The sequence below is a fragment of the Notolepis coatsorum genome, assembly GCF_963971535.1.
Source record: "Notolepis coatsorum genome assembly, chromosome: 5".
Lineage (NCBI taxonomy): Eukaryota > Metazoa > Chordata > Actinopteri > Aulopiformes > Paralepididae > Notolepis > Notolepis coatsorum.
The window spans coordinates 128,748,254-128,761,407 of record NC_140169.1 but is presented as its reverse complement, the minus strand read 5'-3'; the positions used below and the strand labels follow the sequence as shown (position 1 = coordinate 128,761,407).

Sequence of the window (13,154 nt, the reverse complement as noted above, 5' to 3'; positions counted from 1 at the left end):
GCCATAATTTAAGATATAGTTTATGCATTCGCAAATATGAGAGCTCTGTCATTGAAGTGGGTGGTGGCAGCATTACTAACAGTAGCGATTTTTATTGTTTTGTCATGACCAAACATAATCCCAACATAGATAGGAGGTGTACTGTATGTCAAATGTCGGTCATGTGGTGGAAGAGTTTAGTACAGTCACACAACAGAACACCGCTGTAGTACAGTCACACAACAGAACACCGCTGGTTCGACCAGCGCTCCTGCCGCGTCTCTCTTGCCGCAAGGGCGTGTGCTAGTGGATTGATTGGCCGTGTGGCCAATCAGAGAAACGCTGAACGAAAAGCTGAACACAAGTTGGTTGCCTTTAATATTCACGCGAACCGAACAATACCCTGCACGACCGCCCGAACCGTGGCGGTCGTGCCGAACTGTGTCCGGTTCGAATGCGTACCGTTCCACCCCTAGTGTGTACTAGTATGCTCAAACATACTAGTCTAAAGAAGAACAACAGACAGGGACTAACTCGTTTTCAGGATGCGTGCATGGGTGAATAATCCCGTTCATGTCCAAATACAAATTGTCGAATTCCACTTCATTGGGGTTTGGCTTGCTGGTATCAACAGGAATGCGTACTCCATTGCATTCCTTGGACTGTAAAAATAAGAGAGAACATGATCAACATTTATCGCCATGTTATGTTACATTACCATACTGCTTTATTTACAATCAACATGACCTCCACCCCTCTACAGTTCTCAGGTGATGCATAGCAAGGCACACGGAATCAGTATTAGCCAGTAGACCCTCCTGAATTTACCTGCGCCAAGTCTTTTATTCTCGCTCGCTGTAGAGTACTATAGCGTGCATGTGAAATTTGTTCTGTTCTTCAAAATAAAAGTCCAAAGCACTTGCATCTACTAACAGCTTGGCTCCAGTCAGTATATTTAGAAAAGTACGGTCATGTTTCTATGAATAATCATCAATGCACCTGCACTTAAAAAAGATCTTTGATCAAGTTTCCCTCAGCACTCTTACAAACCATTTTTTCTGGGAGACTAATGTCCTTGGTTGATGGTGGACAGTACAGAGTTTATAAAAGCACTGTAATCAAACACGTTTTTTTTTCTCTTTTCAATAATTACAATTTAGTATTACTAACAGTCAGGGAATTTGACCATGGTTATCATTAAAACTGGTCACCGTTTTCAGTTTAATTCCCATCATTTACTGACCAATATAGAATACAGGCTGTATAGTATATTCATCTTTTACTTACCGGTAGTGTTTTTTTTTTACTGTATTACTATGAACTAACTCTCACTGGGGGGCGGGGGCTCATACAGAACCAAGCATTTCACCGTAAAGTACATGTATTTTATTGTGACAACTAATAAACAAACTTGATATACGTTTGTACAGTAAACAGGACGTTTTACAGTCTCTCCCTCTCCTGTTCGCCTAAATGGGGGGAAATAATCTAAAACTGCAGTTATGGACGCTGTGGCTCTGGACTTTAGGATACCGTTTTGGAATTTATAAATGGACTTTGTGCTAATGTACTGTCCATAGGCTTGAGGCATTTTTTGAATGCCAGGGGAATCAATTAACATCTCATTTAAAGGCATTTGCGCTTAAGTGCGCATTACATTACTTTGCATTATTGAGACACTCGTGTCAGTGAGTGTACTGAATACATATTTCAACAGGTAATTCAAATTGTAACGGAATGCATTTATAAAGAAACCCACCCAACCCTGCCATGGGGAGCTCATATACATGCTTGTCTACATGCTGCATTAGCTAATGGTTGCCTGTTTCAGAGTGGTTTTGAGTGTCTACTTTAAGTTCACATCACGCGTGCTAGCTCACCTAGCTAACGGTAGCTCACAGCGCGTGCTAGCTCACCTAGCTAACGGTAGCTCACAGCGCGTGCTAGCTCACCTAGCTAACGGGAGCTCACAGCGCGTGCTAGCTCACCTAGCTAACAGTAGCCTCGCGAGGTCAACGTTCTGCCGTAACGTTATTAAACAATGGAGCTCCGCTCACTACTTCAAAAAGGAAAATATCCGTGTGTTTTTTTAACTCGCCATTTAACTCTAAAATGTATAAGCGAATTTAAAGCTATCGAGTCGTTTTACAAGTACCCTAGGAGCTCAGAGGATACGTGTTTACGTGTATAAACCGGGAATGATTATGCTAATTTGGCCGTGTTGATGGGGGGGCTTGTCTGCAGCAGTTGGATCAATATAAAATATCTAACGGCACTAAACCATCAACATACATTTTACATAACACAAAAAAAAACGTTTATTTAGAGGGACTTGTCTAAATTGGTGTCTTAACGCTACGGACGGAGGCTAGTGCCGCTCGTATGAAAAATGGCGCCGCATTGTCCGGCCGCCTCTCTGTGGGCTCCGGCGGTATGAAGCACACTCTCAGGGGCTCGTACAGAACCAAGCATTTCACCGTAAAGTACATGTATTTTATTGTGACAACTAATAAACAAACTTGAACTTGGCTAGCTAGGTTTTTAGCAAGCCAACGTTACGTACCTTCTCCTCAGTACAATGCACAACAATTGACGCATACTTTCGACTCAGCCAACGGAAAAATGCAGGAACCCCCATTTCCAATATATTATCACGCAACAATTAGCTAGAAAATCGGAAAATGCGTGAAATATTAAAAACTGTTTTGATTAAAACAGTAGAAGATGCATTTAGCAGTTTTGGTTAGATGATGCTAAAGACATGTTACGATGTTGATCATGGCCAACGTTTACATGATCCGGTTCACGAAGGACTGCTTTTCTAGCGTGCGTTGTATAGCGAAAGTCGCAAGACAGCTCACAGCGCCCCCACTGCCCTGGCATGGAACTATTGATTGATTGAATGATTGAACATTTTATTAACAGATTGCAGAATGGGTACAATACAGCACAGCTCAATACACACAATCAGGGGCGTAGCTGGGGGGGGTAGCTTAGGATGATTCCAAGGGCCCAGCACTGAGGGGGGCCCACATTTTTTTTTTTTTTTTTTTTTTTACTAGACATCACTCAGGTGTATTATTGATGCTCTCATTGATACTATGTTTGTTTCTGAAGTGTGTGTGTGTGTGTGTGTGTGTGTGTGTGTGTGTGTGTGTGTGAGATATATATAGAGAGAGGGGGGGCTTTGGTAGACTATTGCATTGGTCCATTCATTGAAGATGAACGCAATGCGACATCCTTTACTAGGCTCACCCACCAACAGTGCAGGTGCTGAACTGCTGATCCGAATGTATAGGTAAAAACCATATTATGCGTTTTCATCAATAAAAAAATGGCAAAAAAAATTTCGCTCGCGCGCTTACGCGCGCTCGCATACACTGGGGGCCTACAAAAACATTCTTTCATGGGGCCCAGAATCTGGAGCTACACCCCTGCACACAATTGTTAAGGGGATGCAGACCAGAGAAAGGCTTTCGTCTTGTTTACATCAGGGTCCCCCATTTTCAATTCATCATTATGTTGTATGCCAACGGAAAAATACAGGAACCCCCATTTCCAATATATTGTCACGCAACAATTAGCTAGAAAATAGGAGAATGCGTGAAATATTTAAAATGTTTTGATTAAAACAGTAGAAGATGCATTTAGCAGTTCCAATAGCCTCCAGCGAGCCCCTCACTAGGCGGCGTGATTTTTTTCCGTACCCTATGTTTGCGAAGACGCTCTCTGATTGGCTAGCCGCGTATAGCAAAGACCCTCTCTGATTGGTTTAGCGCCGAAGGGTCTGTTCCGCATATTCAAAAACAATTGATATGTTGTACCCTAACCTTAACCTTAACCCTAACCTTAACCTTAACCCTAACTCTAAGCATATCCCACTTCGAAAGAGGGCCAAAGCATAACCACTTTGAAGCAGAGAATATATATGTACAAGGCGGAAGAGACCCTTCGGCGCTAAACCAATCAGAGAGGGTCTTCGCTGCACGCGGCTAGCCAATCAGAGAGCATCTTCGCAAACATAGGCTACGGGGAAAAATCACGCCACTAGGCGCTGTGGCAGCCACAGAGAGCGTGCGCTGATTGGCGGAGAATACGGAAGTTAGCGCTGATTGAAGTCACTCCGCGTGATTACGAAACCTAGCCGCATTTCTCGGAGACGCTCTCTGATTGGCACTGACTGACGCTCTCTGATTGGCCACTGACGCGTTTGCCCAATCGCGTGACGAGCTGTGTCTTCCCATTTTCACGTCAAACAGCCTGCAAACTACCTGGCGTTCTAAGACAAACTCTAACCTTAACCAACTTCGAAAGAGTGCCTACGCTTAACCGGCGAAATAACTTGCCGTCACGCTCTAAGACAAACTCTAACCTTAACCTATACTTCGAAAGAGTGCCTAAGCTTAACCAGTGTAGAAACAGGCGTCGGCCAATCAGAGAGCGTCTCCGAGAAATGCGGCTAGGTTTCGTAATCACGCAGTCACTCCACATTGGGCCTAGCCCCTCCCCCTTGACCAAGCTCGGTTGAGACGTGCGGCCAGGAATTGATTGATTGAAAACTTTATTAACAGATTGCAGAGAATGGGCACAATACAGTAAAATACTTCCGTCTTGTTTACCAATGTACAGTTAGCTCGGTTGAGACGTGCGGTTGGAGAGAGGTCGCGGCCAGGAATTGATTGAAAACTTTATTAACAGATTGCAGAATGGGTACAATACAGTAAAATACTTCCGTCTTGTTTACCAATGTAGTTTCTTCCCCTTCGGATGTATATATTTTGATGATTGTGATTTGATGATTGTGATTATGATCTCTTTTTACTAATCTAAGGCAAATTAGACTAAGCTAATCTACAATACCTTCTGTTTAATCATCTTCCCTTTATTCATTTACTTAGATTTTTTTGTACACGTGATCTCAAGAAGGTGTTGAATGATTTTCCATGTCTGGTCAATTTTAGCATGGTGTTATTCACCGTCAAAGATGACAACATTAAAAAAATTAAAATAGAATTGATATTCTCCTTTGGTTCATTACAATTGACTCAAGTCTATATTTCTGACACTGGGAATACATTCCATGAGATCCATAGATAAGAGGTTAATGGTGTTACATCTTATCCTCAGTATTTTGAGACACTGGGGTAACAAATACAAACATAGTTCAGTTATTGGGTTGTAATGCTAAAATGTGTTTCAAATCTAATGGCATTACATAACTATTTACAGCTTTTAGGTAACAAGTGTTATTGATCTAAGCGATAGTTATTTCAACATGTAAATGCAATAATAAACTGCAGAAGAAATCAGTCGACACCAGTGTTTTCAGCAATTTGTAAAACATTTTTTATTTTCATTGCCGAGAACCAGTCCCATGGTTGAATGGCGTTATCTAGAAGAAAGCACAAACATAATTTCTGTTAGGCCAGTACAGCTCTTGTGCATTAATCTCTTCAAATAAGGGACAATAATAGGACAAGTAATATTTCTGTTGCACACAAGAAATTGGCCGCTCATCACCACAGATCAAACTGAGGTTGAGAAAGGGTAGGGACATCTCCACATTCTTAAAAGGTTATCATAAATCTGAAGTGGACCCAACACACAACTTGCCATGCATAACAACATGGCCTGAGCTGATATTCAAACCTATGATTGTGTAGGAAGTAGGCAAAAGCACTATCTACCAAATGTGCCATGGTCTCCCTTCCTTCTTCATTTGTTTGTCTATCCTCCGGTCAAATTCCTCCACCTCACTGAAACAATACAAAAGGACAACATAATACATTTTATTTATATAGCACTTTATTACAAGTCATCTCGAATTGCTTAACAAAAGATACATGCATATAGGAGAAGATAAAAAGTAATAATATAATAATGAATACAATACATACATAATTAATTAATTATATAATTAAATATTATTAGTAATAAATAGAAAAATACAAAATTATCATAGAATTAGCAGTAATATAATGTACCACCACGTTAAAAACCAAAACATATCACTGTTGGGTACATACATTTACATTTACATTTAGTCATTTAGCTGACGCTTTTATCCAACGCAACTTACAAGTTCTGTACGACAAGTCATCAGGAAGGGTACAACTCTATCAGCTGAGTAACAATGTTCATCAGAGTGTTGCGTGCTACAGTGTAGGTTAGTTTATTAGGACAAGTGCATGACAGTAAGGTTAGTTAGGGTTATATATATATATATATATATATATATATATATTATAATTTTTTTCTTCAGATAATGGTTGAATAAGTGCGTCTTTAGTCAACGGCAAAATATTGGACGGGTTTCGGCTGTCCTAACTGGGGTGGGTAGTTCATTCCACCATTGTGGGGCAAGCCAAGGACTGAGAATAGGCGACTTCTCTTTGATGACCCTCCCGGAGCTTGGATAGTAGTAGGTCTGAGGCGGCCAGAAGATGCAGAGCGTAGGGGTCTTGAGGGTGTGTAGTTAGAGACCATTGACCGGAGGTAGGCGGGAGCGGTTCCCTTTGCCGCACGGTATGCTAGGTCGAGGGCCTTGAAGCGGATTCGTGCAGCAATGGGGAGCCAGTGCAGCTCCCTAAGAAGTGGGGTGACATGGGCCGACTTCGGTAGGTTTGAGATCAGGCGGGCCGCTGCGTTCTGAATGAGTTGAAGAGGCTTGGTGGCAGTGGCCGAGAGGCCAGCAAGCAGTGCGTTGCAGTAGTCGAGGCAGGAGATGACTGTTGATTGGACGAGGAGTTGGGTGGCTTCTTTTGTCAGGAAGGGGCGGATCCTTCTGAAATTGCTCAGGAGGAATCTACAGGTTCTGGTTGTCGCTGCAATGTGAGCAGAGAAGTTCAACTGGTCGTCGAGGACAACACCAAGGTTCTTGGCGATCAGGGATTCGGTCACAGCTGCATTCTCGACTGTGATGGAAAGGTCGGTCAGGGGGGAGGATTTGGCCGGCAGGTGGAGCAATGGTCGTCATCCAGGCGGAGATGTCGGACAGACAGGCCGAGATCCGCTCAGAGACGTGGATATCTGAGGGAGGGAAGGAGAGGAAGAGTTGAGTATCAACGGCATAACAATGATATGAGAAGCCATGAGACGTGATAATGTTACCCAGTGATTTAGTGTAGAGGGAGAAGAGAAGGGGTCCTAGGACCGAACCCTGGGGGACACCCGTCCGCAGGGGGCGGGTGGCCGATAGGGTCCCTCTCCATGACACTTGGTAGGAGCGGTCATTGAGGTATGATGTCAGCCATGTCAGCACAGAGCCAGCCACTCCCATTCCTGCTAGGGCCGCGAGGAGGATCTGATGGTTGACTGTGTCGAAGGCTGCAGATAGATCTAGGAGAATCAGGACAGAGGAGAGGCCTTTCGCTTTTGCTAAGTGAAGTGCCTCTGTGACCGCAATGAGGGCCGTTTCTGTGGAGTGGCCAGTCCGGAAGCCAGACTGATTAGGGTCTAGGAGGTCATTCTGTAAGAGATAAGCAGTAAGTTGGTTGGATACAGCACGTTCAAGTGTTTTAGAAAGGAAGGAGAGAAGAGAGACAGGACGATAGTTGCCTATGACGGTGGGGTTCAGGGTTGGTTTTTTTATGAGCGGCGTGACTCTGGCTTGTTTTAGGGAGGTGGGGACCACCCTCGAGTTGAGTGAGGAGTTGATGGTTGCAGTTAGGAATGGGAGGATGTCCGGTGCTATGGTCTGGTGGAGTGGGAAGGGTAGCTGGTCCAGCTGGCATGTAGACGGACGGTTCGACGTTACCAGTGTCAGGGTCTCGGCTTCTGTAATGGGAGAGAAAGATGACAGAGTGAAGGATGAGGTTCTCGATTCAGTATTTAGAATGGGTGGGGGTTGGGAGAAGGAGCTGCGGATGTTCTCCACTTTTTCCTCAAAGAAGATCGCGAAGTCTTCAGCAGAGAAAGATGAGGGAGGAGGGGGTGTGGGGGGGAGTGAGAAGGGAGGACATGGTAGCATGGTAGCATGCCGTTTGCGAAGATTCTTGGCAGAGGCCTCGATCCTTTGGTGAAAGAAAGAAGCTTTGGCATTAGTAATGGTTTTGGAGAATGTTAACAAGAGGTTATGATATGTGTCGATGTCAGCAGTGAGGCGTGACTTTCTATACTTCCTCTCAGCCACTCTCAGGACCTCAGTCTTTGTTCTCTCACTGCATCCGTCAGCCATGGACTGGGTGGGGAACAGCGGGCAGGTTTCTCAACGAGGGGACAGAGCTTGTCGAAGGAGGTTGCAAGGGCTGAGAGGAGGGTGGAGGTTGCCATCTCTGTGGGGAGAGCAGAGAAGGTGTCACTCAAAGGTAAACTTTTGTATTGCAATGTGTGAAAAATGTACGTTCTCTATTCTTACCTGTGATCGTAAACAGGACCATAGAGGAAGACCTGTTCTGCTTCCGCCAATCAGCGTGCGCTCTCTGTGGCTGCCACAGCACCTAGTGAGGGGCTCGCTCTGGAGTTGCAGCTGGAGGCTACTCAGCAGTTTTGGTTAGATGATGCTAAAGACATGTTACGATGTTCATCATGGCCAACGTTTACATCCGGTTCACGAAGGACTGCTTTTCTAGCGTGTGTTGTATAGTGTCCCAACTGCCCTGGCATGGAACTATTGATTGATTGATTGATTTATTGATTGAACATTTTATTAACAGATAGCAGAATGGGTACAATACAGTACAGCTCAATACACACAATTATCTTTTTTGTATCCACTTTTTCTCCTTATTTAAATTTTTTTTCTCCCATCCCAATTTCGCCTCGCCAATTCTCCCTTCAATTCTCCCCTCCCCTGTCTCGAACGTTGCTAGACTATGCCTCCCACTGGTCGGCTGCAGTGAGGACCAAGCCTTGCATCACGTGTCCCCTCCGGTACACGAGGAGGCAGCTGTCGCATCTTTTCACCTGAACAGCGCGATCTCTCAGTGGCGAGGAGTAACGCGTGGGAGGCTCACGCTGCCCCCGATACTTCCTAATTCTGCTGTACAGGCGCACCAACTGACCTGTAGGAGTCGCTGTCCACAACGTCCAATCCCCACCCACCGGCTTTCCCACCCCTAACACTGCCAATTGTGTTAGTATGACGACTGGCCAAGCCGGTAACAACGCAGAGAGCTGGGCTCGATACCAGCATATCCTGCGTTAGTGGCGAGCGCCTTGTCCACTGCGCCACTCAGCCGCCCCAATACACACAATTGTTAAGGGGATGCAGACCAGAGAAAGACTTTCGTCTTGTTTACATCAGGGTCCCCCATTTTCAATTCATCACTAACTATGTTGTATTTGACCAGCGGTGCGTTTTCGTCCTAAGGATCTCCAAATTGACACACAAACATTAGGTAAATTGATCACCCCATTAAATGATCAAATTTTTATAATGATGTGTCTCATAGACACCCATTTTAACAGACTTGTTGTTAGATATGAATAAGATATGAAATTCTATTGCTATCTATATGGTAGTTGATGAGATAATAGTGGAGAGAGTTCAACCTAATAGTAATTATTATATATTCTCTCATTATGAAATAATAGTGAAATTGGACCATTTCCTATTTTCCCCCATTTCCCCAGATGTTATAATTAGGGCTATCAAACGATTGAAATATTGAATTACTCTTTTCTTTATTATTTTAATACTGTGTTTTAGGACTGTGTTTTTATTATCTATAGGACTGTGTGACTGCTATAGGGCTGCATTTAAAATTTCGTTGTAACATTGTGACAATGACAATAAAGATCATTCATTAATTCGATTGTCCATATAGTTAACTGTGAATAATCGCATATTAATGGCACAGTGCACCTGATTATCAACATGGGAGTGGAAAGATATGCTCATTCTTAAACTGCAAAGCGCGTTCGCGTTCACCTGAATTTGCATACAGACATGTCCCACCAGCTCCTTATAGGGCGAATGAGGCATGTGCAAAACGACGAGGGCCATATGCAAAACAGCTAAACGTCGGCATTGCATCTGCACCATTGCTGACCCATTCAATAGTATATTTATTTATAATTATAGAGTAAGTCCTACTGTAGAACATGACATATTAGCATGACATCTCATTTAGTAATGTCAATACTGAATCACTGCGCGCTTGTCAAGAGTCAACGCATTTGTTTAGTTCTATCTACATGTAAATGCAATAATAAACTGCAGAAGAAATCAGTCGACACCAGTGTTTTCAGCAATTTGTAAAACATTTTTTATTTTCATTGCCGAGAACCAGTCCCATGGTTGAATGGCGTTATCTAGAAGAAAGCACAAACATAATTTCTGTTAGGCCAGTACAGCTCTTGTGCATTAATCTCTTCAAATAAGGGACAATAATAGGACAAGTAATATTTCTGTTGCACACAAGAAATTGGCCGCTCATCACCACAGATCAAACTGAGGTTGAGAAAGGGTAGGGACATCTCCACATTCTTAAAAGGTTATCATAAATCTGAAGTGGACCCAACACACAACTTGCCATGCATAACAACATGGCCTGAGCTGATATTCAAACCTATGATTGTGTAGGAAGTAGGCAAAAGCACTATCTACCAAATGTGCCATGGTCTCCCTTCCTTCTTCATTTGTTTGTCTATCCTCCGGTCAAATTCCTCCACCTCACTGAAACAATACAAAAGGACAACATAATACATTTTATTTATATAGCACTTTATTACAAGTCATCTCGAATTGCTTAACAAAAGATACATGCATATAGGAGAAGATAAAAAGTAATAATATAATAATGAATACAATACATACATAATTAATTAATTATATAATTAAATATTATTAGTAATAAATAGAAAAATACAAAATTATCATAGAATTAGCAGTAATATAATGTACCACCACGTTAAAAACCAAAACATATCACTGTTGGGTACATACATTTACATTTACATTTAGTCATTTAGCTGACGCTTTTATCCAACGCAACTTACAAGTTCTGTACGACAAGTCATCAGGAAGGGTACAACTCTATCAGCTGAGTAACAATGTTCATCAGAGTGTTGCGTGCTACAGTGTAGGTTAGTTTATTAGGACAAGTGCATGACAGTAAGGTTAGTTAGGGTTATATATATATATATATATATATATATATATATATATATATTATAATTTTTTTCTTCAGATAATGGTTGAATAAGTGCGTCTTTAGTCAACGGCAAAATATTGGACGGGTTTCGGCTGTCCTAACTGGGGTGGGTAGTTCATTCCACCATTGTGGGGCAAGCCAAGGACTGAGAATAGGCGACTTCTCTTTGATGACCCTCCCGGAGCTTGGATAGTAGTAGGTCTGAGGCGGCCAGAAGATGCAGAGCGTAGGGGTCTTGAGGGTGTGTAGTTAGAGACCATTGACCGGAGGTAGGCGGGAGCGGTTCCCTTTGCCGCACGGTATGCTAGGTCGAGGGCCTTGAAGCGGATTCGTGCAGCAATGGGGAGCCAGTGCAGCTCCCTAAGAAGTGGGGTGACATGGGCCGACTTCGGTAGGTTTGAGATCAGGCGGGCCGCTGCGTTCTGAATGAGTTGAAGAGGCTTGGTGGCAGTGGCCGAGAGGCCAGCAAGCAGTGCGTTGCAGTAGTCGAGGCAGGAGATGACTGTTGATTGGACGAGGAGTTGGGTGGCTTCTTTTGTCAGGAAGGGGCGGATCCTTCTGAAATTGCTCAGGAGGAATCTACAGGTTCTGGTTGTCGCTGCAATGTGAGCAGAGAAGTTCAACTGGTCGTCGAGGACAACACCAAGGTTCTTGGCGATCAGGGATTCGGTCACAGCTGCATTCTCGACTGTGATGGAAAGGTCGGTCAGGGGGGAGGATTTGGCCGGCAGGTGGAGCAATGGTCGTCATCCAGGCGGAGATGTCGGACAGACAGGCCGAGATCCGCTCAGAGACGTGGATATCTGAGGGAGGGAAGGAGAGGAAGAGTTGAGTATCAACGGCATAACAATGATATGAGAAGCCATGAGACGTGATAATGTTACCCAGTGATTTAGTGTAGAGGGAGAAGAGAAGGGGTCCTAGGACCGAACCCTGGGGGACACCCGTCCGCAGGGGGCGGGTGGCCGATAGGGTCCCTCTCCATGACACTTGGTAGGAGCGGTCATTGAGGTATGATGTCAGCCATGTCAGCACAGAGCCAGCCACTCCCATTCCTGCTAGGGCCGCGAGGAGGATCTGATGGTTGACTGTGTCGAAGGCTGCAGATAGATCTAGGAGAATCAGGACAGAGGAGAGGCCTTTCGCTTTTGCTAAGTGAAGTGCCTCTGTGACCGCAATGAGGGCCGTTTCTGTGGAGTGGCCAGTCCGGAAGCCAGACTGATTAGGGTCTAGGAGGTCATTCTGTAAGAGATAAGCAGTAAGTTGGTTGGATACAGCACGTTCAAGTGTTTTAGAAAGGAAGGAGAGAAGAGAGACAGGACGATAGTTGCCTATGACGGTGGGGTTCAGGGTTGGTTTTTTTATGAGCGGCGTGACTCTGGCTTGTTTTAGGGAGGTGGGGACCACCCTCGAGTTGAGTGAGGAGTTGATGGTTGCAGTTAGGAATGGGAGGATGTCCGGTGCTATGGTCTGGTGGAGTGGGAAGGGTAGCTGGTCCAGCTGGCATGTAGACGGACGGTTCGACGTTACCAGTGTCAGGGTCTCGGCTTCTGTAATGGGAGAGAAAGATGACAGAGTGAAGGATGAGGTTCTCGATTCAGTATTTAGAATGGGTGGGGGTTGGGAGAAGGAGCTGCGGATGTTCTCCACTTTTTCCTCAAAGAAGATCGCGAAGTCTTCAGCAGAGAAAGATGAGGGAGGAGGGGGTGTGGGGGGGAGTGAGAAGGGAGGACATGGTAGCATGGTAGCATGCCGTTTGCGAAGATTCTTGGCAGAGGCCTCGATCCTTTGGTGAAAGAAAGAAGCTTTGGCATTAGTAATGGTTTTGGAGAATGTTAACAAGAGGTTATGATATGTGTCGATGTCAGCAGTGAGGCGTGACTTTCTATACTTCCTCTCAGCCACTCTCAGGACCTCAGTCTTTGTTCTCTCACTGCATCCGTCAGCCATGGACTGGGTGGGGAACAGCGGGCAGGTTTCTCAACGAGGGGACAGAGCTTGTCGAAGGAGGTTGCAAGGGCTGAGAGGAGGGTGGAGGTTGCCATCTCTGTGGGGAGAGCAGAGAAGGTGTCACTCAAA

General features: G+C 44.4%; 1 protein-coding gene across 2 annotated transcripts in view; it reads right to left on the bottom strand.

Moving 5' to 3' along the window:
- The window catches only part of xrn2 (5'-3' exoribonuclease 2), a 66,532-nt gene extending 63,759 nt beyond the window's left edge, over window positions 1-2,773 (bottom strand). For both annotated transcript variants that reach the window (XM_084314658.1, XM_084314659.1), the window contains exons 1-2: window positions 2,543-2,773; window positions 514-641 (exon numbers count right to left, since the gene is read on the bottom strand). In XM_084314658.1, coding sequence (XP_084170784.1) covers window positions 514-641; window positions 2,543-2,617 — 203 coding nt within the window. In that variant the 5' untranslated portion in view covers window positions 2,618-2,773. The remainder of the gene's footprint in view (window positions 1-513; window positions 642-2,542) is intronic.
- Between the last annotated feature and the right edge of the window lie 10,381 nt (window positions 2,774-13,154).